Raw genomic sequence first — 21,946 nt, forward strand, 5'->3', positions numbered from 1 at the left:
GGTTCTTGTAAAAAAATAATCAAAATTGTCATGTGGCTCAAGCGAAAACCCTGTATAAAGGCGTTTATTTAGCACAACACACGCATTAAAGCTAAAATGTTCTTTAATAGCGAAGCATGAGCTCATTTATATAGGACATTTATTCATTGAATGAAACTTCACACTTGACATGGTTAAATATGGCCACATACAACAAAAATATGACAAGGCGAAGTCATCATAGCATTGCGTCAGCGTCTCTGAAGTTTCAGCCACGTCACGCGCTAATATAACGACGCGGTTTGCTTCTGGTATATGCGTATAATGCTTCTATTTACTGTACAAAAAGAAACATTGAAATTGTTTCGGTTTGCAACAAATCTATCCACTACAAAGAAGACAAATAAGCAATATAACGAAGGAAATAATAACGAAAAGCTTCCGTGTTAACATGCTGATAAATTCTTAAAAAATGAAAGATCGTTTAACATTGCTTATGCGATGCTACAACCTGACAAAGAAAAAACAGAATCAAGCGATTTCCATAGAAACGGCAATGGTGAAAAACGGAACTTGAACACTATAAGCGATTGTCGCTTCATGATATGACAATTGTAAAGAGTTACGTCACATCCACCACAAACTTCGTACCACGTCACAGTATATGCCTTTTTGGTTGTGCAATGGCACGAATTTCAAGAGACCGGCAACTGGCGGAAGATGGTTCATCAAGACAGTTTTTAGACGTGCGTCTCTTATATATTAAGGAGCGTATTGGCAAGCCGAAAACGTGGATGGGTCCCTCACGGAGGAATAGGTAATATAAGGGGACCCATGCTGTTTCGCCCTCAATCGAAGAGAGTTTATGGAAGAGGCGCAAGGGTCATTGCTGTTACCATAAACGTAGGGTGACGTGGAGTGGTTGTAATGGCAGGCCCCGGTGGGGTTGTTTGAACCGGTCGAGCGCAGATTAGAAAGTCCGTTGCCGATATTGGGCATTACAGAACTTGCCGTTATGCTACTCGACATGGGATTGGGGTTAGGAAAAGCCAATGCCTGAGTGGTGAGTGGGGATAACGCGGTATTCAGACCCCATGGAAACGCCTTGCTTCCCAAAGAACTGCTAGCCGTCATCTTGGATGCCCAATTGTTGTATGAGTAGCCTGAATAGAGAGGCGATTCGTCGTATGGCGACATGAAACCATTGAACTGACCGAACCCGGCGCTTTTGAAATCGTGAAGTTGGTTGCGTTCCCGCTTGCGCCATTTCGCACGTCGGTTTTTGAACCAAACCTGGAAAGGTAAAACACGAATAATGAATGCTATGTTTCTATAACTATTGCTGAGAAAACAAAAAGCGCTAAATTTCTTTTTTACGTCAATAATTTTGTATAACCTATATTTAAGAATGTCATCGCAAGTAAAAATTCAATTGCAGTTTGTCGATTCGCATCCGTTTATCGGAAAAGTTTCGATACGCGCGGTGGTGACCCTAATGTTTTGGTTTTCCGATTAGGTCGTGCGAGTTCAGCCATCAGGGTCACAAGTTCGCAGCCTCGTGCGCTTCGTCGCCAAATCTGCTGGACAAGCTCGATGTTGGAGTTAGCAGACTGCGATGTGTATTACAATTGAAAGCAGATGACAGGCAAACATCACACTTATCGCCGCAAACCCGTTTAAAGTAATCGAGACACGTTTAACGATTATTTCGTCAAAAACGTCCGCACCTGGATCGACCTATCTCGGCGAGGTTGACAGAATTGAACCGGCCGCACTGCACGGCGTAAACAAGGGAGTGTAAAAATGAATAAAGTTTAATCGATTTACCATGTTTGCAAACAGAGAAAATGCCGGTTTTACGATCCGCGAATAAGACGTTTAAAACATTAGCTGATTAATTCCTAATATGGTATGCGCGAAAAAGGGGCTTACCCGAACCCTTGGTTCAGTGAGATTGGTCCAAGTGGATATCTCCTCCCGCGTGGTCATGTCAGGATACCTAGGTAGAACACATTGTAACAATGCAATTGATGTCAGATAAGTTAATTTTGCAATAAAGAAAATTCTGCTCAAAAACTCTCGTATATGGGAATAATTTTTGCTAAATTCAAAATATTTTTAAAGAAATTGTTCGATCTACCTTCAATATGAACTTCGATTATAATTTAATTATAAAAAAGTTTAAGTATTATCACCTGTTTCTTGCAAAAAGAGATTCTAGTTCTTGAAGCTGGGTAGAAGTAAAATGAGTTCTTTGGCGTCTCTGTCTTCTCTTGTTCTTGTCGGAGCCTTCGACGCCGCCATCACCACTGCAGTCGTTCTCTGCTTCTGTTTTCTCAATGTCTGTATGTTTCTTATTGTCGATTTCTCCCCCACTGCTCGCACCAGTGTCATTCAGTGATTTCAGGTCGCTACTCTGCTTATCCATAAGGTCATCTGCAAAAAATCGACACTTTACAGAAACTGATAACAGAAGGTTGTTGTTAAACAACTAATATATTCGTCCGCTAACAATAATAACTTATATGTAATGTTAAGCAATAAGTTGATAACCTTTTTAACAATTCATAGGATTTTGTCTTTAACGCCTACTTTTCTAGTTTTTTTGGTTTGTGTTTGTTTTTACAGCATCTTCGTAAAGTCTTTTGTTTCCGAGAAAGGAAAAAATACTTTATCGCAAAATATTTTATCTGACTAATTGCGCTGAATTGTCATGTAATTTTGTGACAAATCGCCGCTTGCCAAGAAATATAATCGTTTTAAGCAGATTATTGATATAGGATTCCGTCGAATTATGAAGAAAACTATACATAATGTCAAACACGCCGCGAAAATATGGCAAGCAACCTAAAATTCAAACACAATTCAAAGTGCCACACATTTTCCACCTCATCTAAATGCTCAACTACTACCTAAACCACAAACAACAACATTACCACTGGAATTAAACCGTTCCTAACAAGAGAATTGTAACGTCCTGTTATGCCCTTATCGTACATACTTTTTGTTTTAGAAATTGCAACATGTACAAGCATTGCAAACTTTTTTGCTTCTCAGCCGTTTCATATCACAGGAAGTATTGCCTGAAAATATATCTTAATCTACTATATCACCTTCACAATATGATATAAATTACGGTGACTACGCATAGCTGTTTCACTCTTTAGTACACCTGTTCCTGATCTCCTTAAACTTAACTCACTGATAACTTTCCATTGATCAAAGAAGCCATTGCCTTGTTGTATTTCGTTCTTGTCGTTTCCCTCTTAATTCTCCGAAAAAGATCTTTTTATGATTTGCAAATTGCGTGTTGTTTTTTTGCGCAAATGATCTGTTTCCAAACTGTGGGAGGTAAAACGTTAGCAGGATAAAGTTTGACCTCTCACGTATTGAAGTATCTTTATATAATCTAGCGCTGAAATCGACGTGTTGCTGTCGCATCCACCAAACGTTGTTGTAATGTTCATTTTCTTTTTGTAAGAGTAAAAACCTGAGGATCAGTTTTGAGACGAATTGTCCACAAACAGATCCGCAGCTTTAGGTTTGAGATGAAAAAACAATGTTAGGTTTAAGTCACGCAGATATAAAAATAGGTCTGCGGGGACCAAAATCTTCGGTGGTTGGTCCGTTAACGCGATTCCTTAAGCCTGCCTCGTAGTAATTACCATCAAGTTACTTAATGGCCGGTGAAAAATCATACTGTGATGGAAGGTGAGATTAGGGCTGGATGTATACTTGATATTTGGGTCGATTAAGTGGTCTAATGGACATTTTCAGATTAGTTTCAACGCAATTGTGAAATCAATGTTTAAAAGAAAATGCTTTTGAACGTCAATACCATTCTAATGTGGGCGTTTTGCTTAATGCAGCTACTAAATAAAAAGTTTATAAACTGAAGAATTTCATCAAACCGTATTTGGCAAAACAACAACATAGGCTACCGTTAGGCTAAACGCATGCGTTTTTTTCAACTAAGAGAAAACGTTTCCCATTTTCCGGCATTGTTTCATCGGTTTATCATAAGACCAATATGGTAATTTGCAATAAGGTTGAAGATTTATGACCTACCGCAGAGTTGCCCCCATAACCTACACCTCTAAATCTCGATAATCCTTAAATTGATATCAAAGTCTTGTGGTAATATTTTGAAAGGAATAAACTCATTCCTTCCGCTTTACTGGATTGACAAAATGATGATAATGACTATCCAAGCTTTAAGCTTAAATAATGAATTTATAATCTTCGTATATCACTTTGAATACATTGGATTGTTTAGCTATATTAGTTTGTGTTTTAATGAAGGGAAAGCGCGCTTATATGATGAGGCTTAAAATGCCTTTGATAAGTTGATAATTTTTAAACTGATTTAAATATTTAAAAGATTTGTGTGAAAAGTTTGAAAATTATTAAAAGAAGGAAGGTTTAGCGAAATAGAAAAGCGTTTTTTGAGACCTATTGCCGCCATTTTGATCGATACGCTAGCATCGACACTTAAGCATTCTTGCCTGACGGCGGATTGAATCTCGTAAGCCGGTGAAAAGGAGAAAAATACGTTGGTGCAAAATGTTACCTTCGATAGCAGAGGATTCTCCAGATTCAACGCTTTTTGCAGGCGACGGAGTATTTTGACAGTCAACAGCAGAATTTTCAGTCGAATCTTCTTTGTCTTTATTATAAATACTATCTAAAAGATCGTTATTTTCGTCTTGGTGACTGTTGTCTCTGTTGCTTTCTTGCTGACTGCTGCTGGTAGATTCTGGTGTTTTGGTTTTGCCCACAGGAGCCGGGTAGCTCGACCCAGATGCAACGAGTGAGGCCAGGCCGCTTCCGGGGTATAAACTGGATACGTTGTTGGTGGGATTGTTCGGGTTGTTGATCTTGGAAAACTTTCCGGTGTATCTCGAAAGAGTTCCGGCTGAAAAAGGTGACGTTGACGTGTTAGGGGACGGATTATACTGTGGTGAGGTACCGAAGAACGGGGAAGGGTTTGAAGGCGGTGACGAGCTAGGAGAGCTGCCGGAAAACCCTCCAATATAGCTTCCGTTGTGATACGGGCTGTAGTTGTAAGAAGACGACGACTGTCCAAAGTAGTGGTAAGGCTGATGGTGGGCTGCAACTGCCGCCGCTGCTGCAGCAGGAGAAAAGAAATTTTCTGTGCGGTAGTCCATGCTTTTTAACTTAATGGTGCAAAATTTGATACGTCTGCACCATAAACACGATAATCAGCAGGTTTTTTCTGAGGTAAAAAGATTCCTTTGTTTAACTTCAATGCGGCTTCTCAAAACAACTCGAGACTTGAAAGTTGTATCAGGCAGAGGCAATTACGACGAGCGGAAGAAATAAATAAATAAATAACTCAAACCTGTCTGCAAAAAATTCGTAGTTAGATATAACTGCAACGTATATGTCAAAAGAACAACTTCTATTAATGTCTTGTTTTCACCTACGTATCAAGTACACCGCAGTCTCAAATCTCAACTAAATGAAAGCGCCCTTGAGTATGACCGACTTTAATTGTGTGGGAACAACCCCTTCGTTGAGCTGCCTGAAGAGTGTGAGTTCTATAAGGTTGAACATGGAACTGCATAACGACATTGGCTACCTTTTTCTCTACTCCTTTTCCTGTTGTGCTAAATTACATGCCATCACCGACAATTAATATCGCGAGCTTGGCGCGACGATTCGATGGAAAGATTTAGCGGCTTCTCATCCCAAGATAATGACGACGGCGTTATTGTTTTATGACCCAGTAGCGCAACAGAATTAAATACATATCGTAATAAAGTATCGGTTCAATACAACTCTTGCTTCCCCCTGAACTGAATTGGGTAAACGTTGACCAATCACGGAGTTAATTAAGATATCAATCGATGTTAGAGCGAAACCGTATCCATGATATTTATAACGTGTCCCTTGCCTTTACTTATAAAACTTGCCACGTCCTTCCACAGCTGCTTTACTGGCGCTTATGTAGGCAGAACAATAACATTTGCGTGTAGTAAATGAAGCCAAGCACGTTTTTTTAACCCCTTCTAATTCCTTAACGCGCGGCTCTGTGACGGCAATAATCTGGGCATATCAGAGAACGACAACAAGTTTAGCTTGAAGTTTGCTTATTTACTGTCTTGTTTGCGTTAACTTTTTGATAAAGTTTTACTAAACAGAAGCAAAAGTGAGACTCGTATATATTTCCCAAAAGTGTAACTTTGTGCTAATCGATGCGATTGGAACATTAAACCTGCCGTTCAAATAAATACAAACTTCCCGCTGTAAATCGCTTGTCTTAGTAACCTGTGTTTTGAAAGCTACATGGTAGCCAGCATAAAAGCTCAACTTTGAGGCCAAGCAGCCAAACAGCAAGTTTTATCTGACAAACTTAAAAGAAAAATTCAAAAAAGCTTTAGGGCACTTCTAACGGATAAACAGAGTAACCAATTCACAAGCGCCACCTTGGGGAAACAATATTGTTTAACAGGCAAAATATTTTAACAACGTTCTTATAGCGTCACCCTGCGAGAACAATTGAACAGTCTACTTAAATAATAATTTCGTCTTTAGAATGTGGTTTGTGCAAGTATGTGGTGCTTAAGCAAACCAAGTAGTTAACTTATTTTTCCACGTACACTTTAGGTTAATGGGTGTACTTAGATTGCGTTCAAATGTGGCAGGAATTATCCCCATTAACACAATGCTTTGCCAGTGCACGTATAATTCCTTTCAATAAAAAAAGATCATGTGTATTGAATGAGCAACTCCGAAAACGTTTGTTTCTGTGTTCCTTGATTCTGACATTATACTTCAAATAAAAAGAACCAGCCTATACTCAGTAGTGTAGTGGCTTTAGAGTAAGGCGAGCAAGACGGGCCTCAGGCCACCTATTTCTTTATACGCTCTCTACAAAAACAAACACTGCATACAAATATTATTGGTAACTATATTCGCAGGATAGGAGTCATTCACTGGATCATGCTATTCATCTCTATTAACGGAATGTAGAACAGAAAAAGTTGTGTAAATCGATTCTTCCTTGTGAATTGGTCCCCTGCTGCTTCGAGATTACACTTTCAGATAGCTTGATGCTCAAATGCTCACGTGAATAAATTAACTTTCCAAGGCAAATAAAAAGTTGGGTTCTCTGCTGGAAAACCTATGAGATGTTAAGCGCTCGATGGAAACAAAAAATGAAAGGTGAGAGATCTTGGGGGTTATAGAACAAAATTTAGGGAGACATAAACTGAAAAGAAATGCACAACCAAATCTCAGGCAATTTTTTTTATGAAAGAAGAGCAAAATTTGACGCCTTTTAGACCATGTAAGTTCAAAAATTTCTGGGGAAGCATGCCCCCGGACTCTCGTAGGATAGGTTGCTACTTTCCCCTTAATTTTGGGGCTCCCAAGCATAAGTCGATTCATATCTCGCCCCCACCCCAAATCTAAGGCCATCACTGCCTATACTGCAGAATGACACATGTCAGAAACGTTCTCATGTGAAAGAGCAGATGAGTCGCGCCTCATAGCGGAACTAATCTAGAAATATTTCAGACTGGGTGGGCGCTCTAGAACAATGTGCTCGAACGGAGATTAGGCCAGCCAATCTTATCACTAAAAACAAAAACCAAGCCACTGAAAAGAGGTATTTCGGAAAAAATATCGCGTGCTTAGCAAGTCCCGACTCCCATATTGTTTTTCTGAAGCTAAAGCAAATACGCGGAAAATTGTATGGACGACCTGGAACAAAAACGGTCTAAATATTTGGATTGCGTTTATCCCCCAGCTTAGGGGTTGATCCAGGCAGAAACCCATCACCCAATCTTTTCACTCATATCAAGACATAAATCCCAGCTCGGGCTGTATATAGTAGCGTCTGCGCCGAATAACAACGAAAATATGAAAATAATTTTATAATGATAAAATTACAAGATGGCTATAATATTCCAAAATATCAACAAGTTTTGTAAGGATCCAACCTGGTCAGAAAATATGAATGTTTGTGCAAAAATAAAAATGTATTTTTTCCATGCCATCAGATGCGAAAGTAGGCTAAGTAAGTGTAAAAACTAAATTGTTTTTTCTAGCAATGAAAAAAAAACTTTATAGAAGCAAAAGGGTACTAATTAAGCGCACGTTTTTACGTATATAAGGCACATCCCTTTGTGACTAAACACAAGAAGCCGTTTTACTGAAAACGTCGAATTGACCTAATCCCGCCCATTGGTGAACTCACAATTGCCTTTATGACCGAGTCAAGCGTTTGATCTAAAATAATACTGGTTTAACGTAAGGACATTATGACGTCACAATAAACATCTTTTTGAACGACAGGATTGCCAAGTGGTTGGTGGTCCATTGAAGTTGCCGTTTTTTTTTTTTAAATAGAAATTGTTAAATAAAGAAGTTAATAAAATTACAAACAAAACATAAAGTATATATTTTTTTCAAAACTAATACAGAAAGGAACTAAAATTTGTATAAATTATTTATCATTCAGAAATTTGCACAAGAACAGGCAAAGAGTTCTCAAATCATTTTTGACTCTCATAATAGGAAACATAGTAATTTCTTTGTAAAAAAGTTACTGTCAGGGAAAAGTTGGGCAGAAATGAAAGAAGTGTCTTTTTCTCGTTTTTGTAATGTCACCTCGCTCGGTCGCTCTCTGTAATCGCTGGTTTGGTCAAAATTTTCTTTCAAAAGCACCCGCTTTCAAAGAGTTGTTTATTAAAATTGCTGACATAATTCGAGCCGCAAAATGTTCCTTTGTATTCCAACCCGAGTCGGTCCCGCTAAACACAACCTATTCCGACCTTGTTTGGCCGCTTCCCTATAATTTAGAATTGCTTGGCGTCGACCATTCGGCAGTTAGTTCGCGCTTCGCTGCGCGCCGAACGTCATAAGTGCTTTATTGTATAGCGCCTGCGGGGACTTTCGACTTTTAATTTTAATTGTACTTTTTCTCGAGATAAAGATACCAGATTTTAACATAACTTGAACTTCTTTATAAAACAGAAACCACTTTGTAAACAAACAGCATAAAACTTCGAAGAAATGTTTCTTTACCATCTTAAAAACAATGTTTTTTAATGTGGAGCAACTATTTAAAAAAATTATGGTAAACGTGGGAAATGTCTCGAAAAGTAAAAACCAAACTAAAAGTTGTTATGTCATTGTAGATTAACTTTTATTTGTTATCTATACGTTTACATGATCCCATACAAGGGCCGTGCGAAAGAATACCTGGGGTGACCTGGCGCCTGGCCAAAACTTCTCATGTCTCGTTTGAGTGATGTTTTAGCCGAAGTCCAAATACTTGATTTTGACTTGAGGAATCGTGCCGGATTTATTTTACGATCTTCCCGGAAACGAAGATTTGTATTGTGTGTCATACTCTTACAGAGATAACGATGCTTATAAAAAGTAAATACAGCAGCGACGCTTCTTTGTGCGTCGTCATCAACATATATGTCTGATTGGCTTAATTTGTGAATATAGTGCAATTCGCTTAAGAAGAACCTTAATACCGAAGTAATAATTAACACTTAAATAAAAATAGACTATGCCTCTTGGAAAAATTTGATTTACTTTGTTTTTTTGTATCTTTGTGATTGTATAATATCGCTGTAAAAAAATTTAAAAGCCGTCAGAAAGATATATTACAGTTTAAATTGCATGTATAATTTTTTCTGTTCTTACGCAATTCCAAAATGCTGGAATGCGTGTATTCATCACTTAAACAACAATTCTTGGCTAGTTTGTTAAACTTTTCATCTATAGCCCAAACCACATTTCTGCTTAAGATAAATGCTTTACATTTTTATTGTCTGTATCTTGACAATGTTTATAGTTAACCTTTGTTTCAGATATACGTATAAAGGTTTGCTTTGGCGCTCGTCATAAAACATTACTGTCAAAGCATTATCTCCACAATATCAGAACAATGAAAGCTAAAAAATGAGGATGATAAATCACGTGATAAACAAAAAACAAAATGGCGATTTTCTTGTATCTAATATTATCCAAACTTTAGGCAGAACCTAGTTAAGAATAGATTCAATCGTTTTTCTAACTATAAATTGTAAGAAAAGTAGTGTTCGAATATAACCATGTAACTTAACTTATATTTAGTTCTGAGTTTACACAGTTTAGCAGTTTTAAAAAAACTAAATGTAGAAGAAACACAATTTTACTAAAAACGAAACTATTGCAACCAGAAATTTTGCTAATGTCTTGCCCAGGTTTGTGGAGACCTCTTAAAATTATTTCTGTATAATGCTACGAGAACATTGTATAACCATATAGCATATATACCTTCTGTTTTTATTTCTTGAACCAGATGAGATTCCGATGCTGTCCCCTGGAACGCCATCTGCTGGTGTTGTACGAAAGTATTCGACTGACAAGATGTGTTCGGAAACTGGACGTAATAGGAGCTATTTTGTGCATAGGCCGTGGACGGTGTTGCGGACGTTTGCTGATAGCCGTTATGTGAATTTCGATACATGTTTTGATAAAGATTTGTCTTGTTCAGATTTTCTTGCTTGACCGGAAGAAGAGAGGCGTGGTAACTCGTGGACGATTGGGAGGGCAGCGCTTGAAACTGCTGGAAAGCCTCGGAAGTTGGAGAACTAAGCGGTTCCGTCTTGGCCATCGCTTCGTTTGCCTTACTAGCAAAAACAACTTCCTGGCCGTGTAGTCCGGATAATGTCGGAGACTGGAGCGTGGTGAACGTTTCGACTTTCTGCTCCTTGATGACGCTGCTGGCGTAGTAGCTGTTAGGATAGTCTTGCTGCCGAACGATTGAATGCGACAAAGGCGATGGCGTAGTTGGTTCTGGATTGGAAATGTAAGCTGTCACTTCCATATTACATAACGATACCTAGTATCAAGTAGACACAATTTCGTTTTGTATTCTAGAAAATTAAATGATATAAACTTTGTAAGGTAAATGAATTTTGTCGGTGGCAAAGTTTTACTAAGTTTGCCATAAAATGAAATAAAGCTTCGCAAGAAAAATTAAAATTGTATAAAAATGATGTTGGTCCCTAAAAAAAAACAGGTAAGTCAAATTAGTCCTAAATAGCGGATTACCCAAAACTCAAGGCCCCAAAATTTAAAATTGTTATATTACAAAAACTCATTACAATTTATCTTGCTTTACAATCAAGAGCGCGCGTAATTTTTTTTTAAATATTTATAGTATTTTGTATGAAGCACATAAATTATGCCATACCAAATACTACATTATATTATATAAGATATTAAAAATAGAAAATTATATTAGTAGCGAACAAATGTAAACAACACTTACGCACCAAATGCATCACAAAATACATTGTATCATTACATAATTTTTACTAACTTTACCCGCTTTTAATCGGTACATTTCGCTGTGGTAAAATTTCTAAAACAGATTTGTTTTAAAAGCTTCTCTGAAACATTTCTAACGTATAGCTAAGACAAATAACGTTTTAAGTAGGTGACAACTCCAAGTGGTATTTTAAATAACGTATAGTTTAAAATATTCTATTTCAACGGTTTAAAACTCTAGAGTTTAATTGTCCATCTTCCAGCTAACTCGCATCTGCAAATGGCTTGGTAAGAAGATAACTTTCCCGCCTTTATATAAGCTCAAAATGGCGGCAGAGACCGGAAAAAACGAAAAAGAAGAATGGTCGGCCAAACGACTGAGGTGAACAATTTTTTCTCAAAGCGGACACCAAAAATATACCTTGTTTATCATTTGCCACCACTTGTTCTAAAGCGTAAAACTGATATAACGTTATCTGTGCCCATTCAAACAGCAACCGACTTTGATTAAGCAGTAAAATTTGTAACACAGAAAATTTTAATTTCATTCTATTGATTATTAACACTATTCGGTTGTTGGGTATTATGTTTTTGCTACAACATGACATCCGTCCCAGTTCGATTGTCTACAATACACACCAACAACGAATTTGCCTATGCACTGTCTTAAACTTGTTAACTTTACATCTATTCCAAAAGCCCAGAAATTGCCGTTAATGTCACTTAATCCACGGGTCTAATCTAGCAGTGGCAAATCAGGCATACTTCTATATGAGTTACACCTAAACCGAAAATTATTGCTAAGTCGCCCGTGCCTGTTGTGGTGTCATAACGACCTTCTTAATATCATCATAAATACCTTGCAAGCAGAGGTGTTAATTTAAGTTTTTTTAAAGTGGTAGGTTCCAGATCGTGCTTAACTAGCACAAAACTACTATTGAAAGTTTGTTTAGATGAGTTTAATTACCTTCTATACAAGTATGTTTACTCTGTTTGAAATATGATTTTGACATCTATACTCAATACCTATTTAGGTTGTTTCACGAGACGTTGTATGGACATTCTACCTTTAACAACTTACATTGCGCAGCTATCATCACAGTATATGTGGACTGAATGACAACACTGAAGTATGGAAATGCACACTCCTTTAACTAACACCATGAAGACAACATTTTGCAAACCGAAAACTCCCGTCATCTTTAAGTTTACCTTTAAGTTCTGTTTGGACGCGGATCGCCAATCCAATTTCAACTCGCAATTTTAAAACTTGACAAAATATTTTACGTGCACTGTGGTTGTTTTGAAGGTACCATTCTATATGCATCGATACCGTTTGAACCCCAGCCTCGATAACAAAGTTATCCAGACGGAAATTCTTTAGCTAATCTCCAAATGATCGGCCTTTCTCGCGTTTTTGGCGTCGAAGAGATGCACTGTTCATTGTAGCTGGTAAAATTTACTGGTTGTGTGGTCCGATTTTGCTTGGACCGGTACAATCCAATGTCTTACACGGACTTAATACACAGAATTGATAAATAAGAATCATGTGTCCTGCAAATCTATTCAATTCGCTATGATCTCCAAAAACGTTTTGATGAATCACGGGTTCACAGTATTTGATATAGCTTATAACTTTGACTCAAGCTGACGTCATCACGCTAAATCTAAATCTTCAAATAAATTTCGCTTTATGATTTTAACGCGTCATAAATATCGAATTTTTACGTAACTTCCGCCGGATGACAAACCGGTTCGACTTTTCTGCGACTGAGCTCCAGGTCAGACAAAGCAAAGCGTAGGCCCTTGACGGCGACGAACATATCTTTGAAGTAGGCCGCATGTGTCCAGAAATCGTAGGAGATTTTGAAAGAAATTTGCGACGATTATTCCACTTTTATTACAGCGACGATTTCGCTTTACCTGGTAGTGTATTGTCTCGTCGGACACATGAAAAGAAACATAATCCTAATCCACTGTCAGTAAAATCTTCAAAAAATTGTTCACGCGCACAACAAATTAATATTGGTTGGCGACACGAAGACATAGGTACATTTATTTCTCATACTCCAATTTCTTTCCTGTAGAGGTGCAAAGACACAATGCCTGTTTGACGTTTTCCTTGTCACGCAATATTCGTGAGATTTTCTCGCAGTCAGTGTCATCAATAAAACAATTTTTGAAAGAAACAGACGAACAAAATGTTAAACCTATATTAGAGCAGCCTTTTCACTTTGAGGTGGCTGCTTTGGAGTGTACCAAAATGGCAAATAAAGTTCAATCAAAAATTGAAGTTGCAAAATTATTTTTTATATTGCTTTTGTTCACAGTATAAGTTTAATGATGGTAAAACGTAGCCTACATAGCTTTGTTTTTAAAAAAAAAAAGAATTTTTATGAGTTGAACAGGCTCCTTCCTTTTATGAACAAGTTTCTCTTCTCTTTTAGCCACGGTCGATGAACCACAGGAGCCAAGGGTGATGAACTGCCTTTTAGAAAACAGCTTGGCAGCAAAGTGCATAACTGTATAAATAAATAAGTATGACAAAAAACATGTATGACCAAATTTTATAAAACAAACGATAGTCATCAAGTTTTACGAATCAATCCTTAAAAATGTAGTTGTAAATCACTTACAATAACACTCAGAAGTGTTGCTAGGATTTTTAGCGCCCGGGACAGAGGCAGTTTTTATGCCCCAACTTTTCAATGAAAAGTGCAAACACTAAAAATGCGAGCTATAGTGGAGTGTGCCAACCGAGGCCTGTTTTCTGGGTTTGTTAACCTAATAACTACAATATACCAAAGTGCTATAAAGCATCATTATCAACGCCTTTTGTAAGCATTATGAAAAATTTTGACCTTATTTGGCGCCCCCTTGACCAATTCCCAGTTACGCCTCTGATAACACTCACGTTGATACAAAAGCTTAATTCAAATAAAAAGCATAAAAACACTAATTCTGCGTATAATTTTCATTAATTTTAACGTTTTTGAACTGCGCGGGTAAATCACCACTTCGCGCTTGTCAAAGCTATCGAACTTTCCGTCACATCACTGGCGTAAAATTGTTACCGATTATCTGGTTCAGGTATACATATGGTCGAATTCCTAGTCCAAAAAGTTGCTTATCAAATCACTTGTAACTTATTGTAAAAGCCATAGCTTTAAAAATGTTTATAAAAGTTAATGTTAGGCCTAATTGAAATAAATTCTAACAAAAGCAAATAAATCTAATTATATTTAAATAATATCAGTGGAAATAAAATAGATTCAGCAAAAAGTTTCTTAAAGCAATTATTATCGTTTATAAAAATAACCTATTCAAATATGAAAACTGAAATAAATTTGCAGATAATAATTTAAATATTTATACACACAAAAAAACAATAAAAATTGTAAAGTAAAATAAATTTAAAAAGAAAAAATTGCACAGTTTTCTGAAATTTTATTTCAAACTAAATATGAATAAAAGTTTGAAGAAATTTGAAGTTTAGTTTGAAGTTTTCTGAAGAAATTATAATATTAAAAAACCCTTTTCACATTAAACAATAAGTGACAACCGCAAAATTTATGTTATTTTTAATGAGTTTCTTTAAATTCATTTTAATTTGCATGGAATAATGCAAGGATGATCATTATCGATTAATCAACCTTGCAGAATCAACTAATACTAATTAATCGGCTGCCTATTAACTAAGTCTTATTTAAGCCAGTTTTTATAAAATTGTTAAAGATCTTTATTATTCAGTAGATTTTATGACAATTTTAGCAATGGCCGATTAATATAAAACCGATCGTTATCTGGCAATTAATTGGAACGAGCCTAATGAATATAAAATATATTTTATCAAATTTAAACTTGATAACTAGAAATTTTGTTAAATTTGTAATAACTGATATCAAATTCACTTAAATTTTTCATATTTTATTTCAAATTTTACAATTCGTTTGTTGCGTACATTGGCACCTGCTGCAAGTTTTAACTGTTACATTTCTATAGTATTGTAATTAGTTGCGTGTTTTTGGTCTGCACGTTTTTCCATGTTTTATCATTGCCCTTTAGACTATTTAAAACCATTCCGAGTTTAATTGCGACAAAACGCGCATTTTTTGATCGCCTAATAAACTAAGGTTGGATTTTAGTTAATCTACATTCCCGTATTGCTCTAGTGCAGAAATTTAACCACCTGTGGACTGGGATGAACATGCCCCTTTAAGGAGTCAGATTATCAGAGCCGTAGAAGACACATCGCGGCGGCATCTCACGTATTACATTCTAGGATCTGTTACAATACCATACCCGTCCATAACATGCGATGTGTGCTGTGGGATTGTAAGATGTTAATAGTTTGCAAACGATGTCATCACGCCAAGGGTTTTCCCCAGAAGTAAAACCTTGATGCAAAGAAAGAGAGGAAGTTGTGAGCAAAGAGATGTGATGTGATTCCAGGAAGATAGTTCGGGTTCGTTCGAATCCGAAAGTCATGAAGGTCGACACGCACGAATCCCGAATCAATCACTTCGAGCCCAGCCCATTTCAATTTCGAGTCCAACCCATTTGCATTCTAAACCCAACTTTTTTAACTGGCACGTGCTGGTGCTGACTGCATGCTGCCAACTTAATTTTAAGCAAAGCCCATAGAAAGCTAGAGGCTCCTGCTTGTTGGTTGTAGGCGTTTGCGCTACTGGAAAGTTTTTTATGAAATCGGCAAAGAATTGGTGTTTTGCTCTGTGTTCTATACTATAGACCTATATAGTAGAGTGTCTAGTATGCAAGTGAACAACCACAGGATGCCTTTGTATACTAGACCCCAGCTACTCAAATTGTGACGTTATCTCGTTGTGTTCTTGCATACTAGACTCGAAAAACTTTGGGTCTAGTGGAAAAGTGCACAACCGTGCGATGCATTTGTATACTAGACCCCGCTCCCCAAATTGTGACGTCAGTCTGGTTATATGCACTCCTGCACTAAACCCATAGGAAGTGATCAGTTTGCATGACTTTTAGAAAAAAATTAAATGTTTTGTAACACAAGATCTAACTCAAATGGTGGTCGAATTTATGTGAAATTTATGTTTTTTTCTAAATTTCTTCAAAACCATCTTTTTGGAGATACTGTCTTACTAATTGTCAGGACACTATAGCCTAGTTATATTATGTTGGCATGGCCAAACCAAAGCTAAACCTCAAAACACTGTCTACAGCATAGAATATGGGGCATGTCTGCACTTTTGCGCCAAATATTGTTTCGTTAAAACTTTGATCCGTCCAAGGTTAAAGGCTACTAGTACCCCTTGCCCTTGGCCAACTAACTAACCAACTGCTGGACTATATATATAGTAAAGAACATACACCCATAAGCTGTCCAGCCTCCCACTTTTAGCACTGTACATGCCTATTTACCAGTGTATAAATGTACTATAGACTATATTATAACTTAATATATAATAATTCAATATTTGTTTACTTTCTCCAAGAGTTTAACCTTAATAGACAATTTATATGAATTTCTGAACTCAAAATGTTCCATAGTAGCACACAGAAACAGTTTTGGACTTTTTCTACTGAAGAAGAACTAATCAAATTAAGGAAGCAAGCTAATGTATTATATCGAGAGAAATATTGCTTGAGCAAACAGAATACATCTAAATCTGTTTCTGTTGGTAAGGCTTTCTTTTTGTTATAACTTATGACTGACATATGCAGTGTATTTTGTTTTATTTACACCGAAGTAATACAATGTGATACACTGTTTACTTGTATGGTGTACCCTGCTGTTTTACATTAATGCCGTAGTGCATATTAAATCCTTTTTGGATAAAGTTAGTATAAATCATAGCATGCATTGATTCGAACATGAAAGTTGTGTCGTGTCATCTGTCATGCTTGTAGTAGCAATAGATACCATACTCATATACTTTTGTCTGCACATATAAGTCACAGATTGTTTTTGATGTGACCCACATATAAGTTTCACGCATACAGCATTAATCACATGAACATACAAACAGAGCTGAACACAAACGCACTCACTCTTTTTAGAGTTGTCATGGTATCGTCACTCTTTTCAAAAATTAGGACCGGGGCTTAGAGCACGCTCTTGTATTATGTTATTCGCTCATTGCCCTTTTTCTTGGCACAATGTGTAGAGATAAACAAAATGTAAATTTTCTTGTGTAATATAACGTTTATATAAACCGTAATGGTGGAAAAAACAAAATAAATGATTCATTTTTGACTGGTAATAGCTGTCGCTATAAAAATTTATTGCTATAGAACAGGGGTGGGCAAACTACGGCCCGCGGGCCGCATGCGGCCCGCGGTCCCATTTTATGCGGCCCGCGGTCCCATTTTATGCGGCCCGCCGGCACTTGCAGAAACTCCTACTCATCACTTATTGTTTTAATTAAACAGGTTACATGACAAAATATTATTCCCTTTACGAGTGTGTTTTTCTCTTCACTTTCAGTGCGTAAACACACACACGTCAATCGCGCATGTATTGCAACATGCTTTCAGCAACTAGCCGTACACTTCTCACGCATTGTTTGATTCAATTGTTTGATCATAAAATACAAATACGGTAGCGGCTACCGTAGGCCTTTGTGATGAAGATTGCGTAGCTTTAAACGTAACTGAGTGTGAAATGCAAAAATTGTGTTTAATATGAATATGCGTTTATTTACACACCGGGTAAATTTTCCTACTTTGTAATGAGAGTGTGCGGCCCGCCGGCTGCAACATTTTTTCTAATGCGGCCCTCAGTACAAAAAGTTTGCCCACCCCTGCTATAGAAGTAAAACTTTAACTAGCATGTCATAGAGGAAAATAAATAAACAAATCAGCCAACATAATTTGCAGATCAAGTTCACCGAAACCTAATATGTTTCATGAGCTTCTAAAGCTGCTGCCACAACGACCCTCCTGGGTGAACCAAGGCTGAAAGGCCATAAAGGGCCACACTAAGGTAAACATTGCGAACCGCAAATGGGGAAAACTCTAGAGCAGGGGTGGCCAACCAGTCAGAGACTAAGAGCCTCACTTCTTACTATGTTAACCGCAAAGAGCCACATCATACACATTATGATTTATCGTGCTTTTTCTTATTACATATCATGCTTTTACATAATACTGCATCAGATATTGTTTCAGTTTCATCATCGTTATTCTAGGTCGAAATCGGATGTAATCAGTCATTATTTAGCAAATATCAATAGAACATTAGCCAGTAGAGATTACTTTTCTGTATTATTTATCTGCCTAAAATGGGTAAAATGTGCTCTCTTTTGGAGGTTCAATATGAACGAAAGAGCCGCATAATACCGGGCAAAGAGCCACATGCGACTCGCGAGCCGCGGGTTGGCCAGGCCTGCTCTAGAGTAAACAAACGAGTGAGTTTTCTGTTCTGATCGACATAATATTTTGCTGCACGACTAACGCACTTCTTGATACTTTCTACCAGTGATGGAGAGAAGTCTCAATGGTTGTGACGTAAGTCAAGTCACTAACAGTGCAAATGCAAGTCGAGTTGTTCTAATTACATTCCCAAGTCAAGTCAAATCAGTAATGTCTGTCAAGTCCAAGTCTTAACACATGCCAAGTCAAAAACAAGTCACGGATATATTTTTGGTTTTGGTCAATAATAAACAGCTTTCTGAATACTCATAACGTAAATATAAAGATAAAATCTAATTTTATCCATATCTGATGCTTTTTCACATTAAATGGAATGTATTGCATTGTGATTTTTGAATAAATTCTTTTACAAATATAGACATGGAATCTATAAAATCTTAAAATAAATTGTTTTGTGACACAATTCAAGTCACCAAAATTTCAAATTTCATGTCAAGTCTTTCCAACAACCTTACTTAGTCAAGTCATTGACTTGAGTCTTTAAATTAAACTTTACTCTAGTAGTAACGTCTAGTTGGTGTACCACCAAATGTATTTGCGGGTCACAGAAAATTTCTCAGTGTGTGTGTCAGAGTTTGGACCACCCTGGGTTAACCAATCAGATAGGTTATTAATTTAACAACAATATAGCATTTTAAATTTCAATGAACCATTTTAATTTCCCGAAACACAATTTATTTTTTTTATAATCACTTCGTTGCAAATTTTGTGATTTTAGTGCAAACCTTACATACACATACACATACAGCAAACACAACAAATTTCAATTATTGTGAAGCGAGGCAAAGTTATGTAGACATCATAGTTTTTGGGCTTTTGGCTGCACTGCTGTATAACCTTTACCTTTTACCACTGGATGAAATAAACAACAATAAATTATTTTGTTATTAGTAATGTCATAATCTTTGCTATCTCTGTCATGATTAGGAGCAAATCTGCAATACATTAATGCAACAAACTATTTAATTGCTACATATTATTGAATAATAATAAAATCAACTTGTTTTGCACTTGTCCCTCACCTCTAGCTGTACATAAATACATACATACCCATAATTTATTTCTTATTCTCACGACAACACTTCTTCAGGAAATGATCGTTTCTTTTTGACTGTTGATGAACACCAAGCCCTTGTCCACTACTATGAGAAGCAGTTGAGAGACTTTTGTTGGAAATTTAATCCACCCATGCCTTTGAATACTGTTGGGACAGCATGTTGTTATATGAAACGCCTCTACTTGCGCAAATCTGTGATGGAATATCATCCAAGGCTAATGTTTCTTGTTTGCATTTGGCTAGCCTGCAAGGTAAATTTTCATTAAGAATTTACGAATAAATAAATTTAAAATGTAAAGAAGCATCTAATCTTGATACGTATTTGTAATAATATGTGGCGACTTAAAGATATGTAGTGTCCTATGTTTAAAAACTTTGAAAACTAAATTTAAACACAGCCAATATCTATCCACCTACCAAAAATAATGCTAATGGAAATTCTAGTTTGTTGGTGATTCATTATACTTTTAGACTGAAGAATTTAATATTTCAATGGAGCAGTTTGTTAAAAACATTTCCTGGACAGATGAGACAATAGGAGATGCCGTTCTTACACTAGAATTAATCTTAATTCAGGTGTGTTTAAAAAAAAACAAAATATCTACATTTTTTTATATTGCATAAAAATAACATAGAGCATATAACCATTACTGTATATCTGTGTGGTTGTTTTTTAGTGCTGTGCAGTCTATAAAAACCTATATAGCTTTACATAGTGTAAGTTCGACTGTTTTATTTCAGGAATTGAATTTTCATTTAACCATTCATAATGCATTTCGACCAATGGAAGGTTTTTTTATTGATATTAAAACAAGATTTTCATCACTAAACAATCCGGAATCACTTCGAAAAAACGTGAAATTTTTCTAGCTTTTGTGTGTATGATTTTATGCTGTTTTTAGTTTTGGTGTTTTATTGATAATAAAAATATTAATAATGCAGTTTAAAAATTTGGTTATTTTTAACAATGTGGTAGTTGTTTGTTACTGCAATTGTCATTTTGATAAAAAATAGCTTTTAAAAGTAAAAAACTCTTTGGAAAATGTTTAGGCCAAAGATTTTATTGTTCGATCACTAAGCACAGATGTTTGTCTCATGTTTACACCATGCCAAATTGCATTATCAGCCCTACTTTCATCAGCTTCGAAACAAGAAATTAACATAGATAGGTTTGTTTTTTTGAAAGTGTCTTATTTTCTAACAGTTAATTTTCATACACAATTCTGTAATTTTTTATGTAGCGTATGTAATTCTTACTTTGACGAACCACTACGACATAGTTTGTTGGATATATATTTATGATTATGTTTGAAATGCAATATGTGAAATTTTATTTGTCATATGTATCTTACAAGGTATGTGACAGACGTCCTTTTCAAAGGACAGACACATGAAATGCTTAGCCAAACAATACAGAGAATTAAGAAGATACGTACAATTGTTAAAAATGCTGATGCGGGGTTTCCTGCAAGAGAAAAAATAAAAGCGGTCGAAGCAAAACTTGAAAACTGCTATGATAAAGTAAGAAAAATTTCTATCGTGTTACTTATCTTAAAACAATTAAAGTGTATTAAAGCAAATTAGTTGTGAAATATGTGTGGAGAAGTGTCTGTGTATTTCACATGCTAAACATTTGTAAAAGTGCTATTTGTTCTGAAAAATACTTCACTTCACAATTACACTATTTAGGACAAAGATCCAACCAGTTATGAATACATGCAACATCAACACGAAATTGAACAGGAAAAGTATGAAAAGCAAACAAAAAAAAGAAAACTTGAGCAAGAAAAACGACAAAAAATTGAAACAGATTTGTTGGGATTTTGATTACTCAATTTCATTTATTTTCAAATGACCATTGTTTTTATTTGGAGAGGTACTTGTCCTGCAGATGTCATGTCATAGCGTCTAATGTGTTTTGAAATAAGAAAAGAATGTTATAAAGAATTTTTTCACTAAATTTCCATATTTTCCACAAAATAACCAGATGATTTTTTTGAATTAACTAGTATTTGGAGGCCTTTATAATTTCCCTTTCTTCAAGCATTATTAAGTTTTTAGACAACATGGCGTTTTTGTGTCTTTATGCTCAGTTTATTTTTATTTTAACCGTTCTTGTTTGTTTAAATAATAAACACCTGTGTAGTAGGTTTAAAGGTATTGAATTATACTTATTAAGGTAGGTCACAT

At 36.2% G+C, this 21,946-nt stretch overlaps 2 protein-coding genes across 3 annotated transcripts; one reads left to right on the forward strand and one right to left on the reverse strand.

Annotated features, from left to right (window-relative positions):
* Window positions 1-122: 122 nt before the first annotated feature.
* LOC143465845 (pituitary homeobox 3-like) lies at window positions 123-10,879 on the reverse strand. 2 transcript variants are annotated; one of them, XM_076964348.1, is made up of 4 exons: window positions 10,282-10,879; window positions 2,175-2,415; window positions 1,912-1,978; window positions 123-1,272 (listed from the first exon to the last, which is right to left on the reverse strand). In XM_076964348.1, exons 1-4 carry the CDS (start codon window positions 10,832-10,834, stop codon window positions 742-744), a joined length of 1,392 nt encoding a protein of 463 aa, XP_076820463.1. In that variant the 5' UTR covers window positions 10,835-10,879; the 3' UTR covers window positions 123-741. The 2 variants fall into 2 exon arrangements, with proteins under 2 accessions (XP_076820463.1, XP_076820462.1); XM_076964347.1 differs by lacking the exon at window positions 10,282-10,879 and adding an exon at window positions 4,550-5,390.
* Window positions 10,880-16,763: 5,884 nt separating this feature from the next.
* LOC143465638 (cyclin-H-like) lies at window positions 16,764-21,906 on the forward strand. Its single transcript, XM_076964036.1, has 7 exons — window positions 16,764-16,946; window positions 19,790-20,007; window positions 20,228-20,332; window positions 20,498-20,611; window positions 20,807-20,925; window positions 21,112-21,277; window positions 21,446-21,906. The coding sequence occupies exons 1-7, from the start codon at window positions 16,805-16,807 to the stop codon at window positions 21,581-21,583; spliced, it is 1,002 nt and encodes a 333-aa protein (XP_076820151.1). The 5' UTR covers window positions 16,764-16,804; the 3' UTR covers window positions 21,584-21,906.
* The last annotated feature ends 40 nt before the right edge of the window (window positions 21,907-21,946 follow it).

The sequence above is a fragment of the Clavelina lepadiformis genome, chromosome 7 (genome assembly GCF_947623445.1).
Source record: "Clavelina lepadiformis chromosome 7, kaClaLepa1.1, whole genome shotgun sequence".
Classification (NCBI taxonomy): Eukaryota; Metazoa; Chordata; class Ascidiacea; order Aplousobranchia; family Clavelinidae; genus Clavelina; species Clavelina lepadiformis.

Bases quoted from the DNA above. Each gene is read 5' to 3' on its own strand.
- LOC143465845 (XM_076964347.1), bottom strand. From the start codon at position 5,147: ATGGACTACCGCACAGAAAATTTCTTTTCTCCTGCTGCAGCAGCGGCG. The intron at 2,416-4,549 runs GTAACATTTTGC...GATTTTTTGCAG, and splicing joins AGAATCCTCTGCTATCGAAG to ATGACCTTATGGATAAGCAG. The intron at 1,273-1,911 runs GTAAGCCCCTTT...TTACCTTTCCAG, and splicing joins TCACTGAACCAAGGGTTCGG to GTTTGGTTCAAAAACCGACG.
- LOC143465638 (XM_076964036.1), top strand. From the start codon at position 16,805: ATGTTCCATAGTAGCACACAGAAACAGTTTTGGACTTTTTCTACTGAA. The intron at 20,008-20,227 runs GTAAATTTTCAT...TTATACTTTTAG, and splicing joins GCATTTGGCTAGCCTGCAAG to ACTGAAGAATTTAATATTTC. The intron at 21,278-21,445 runs GTAAGAAAAATT...TACACTATTTAG, and splicing joins TTGAAAACTGCTATGATAAA to GACAAAGATCCAACCAGTTA.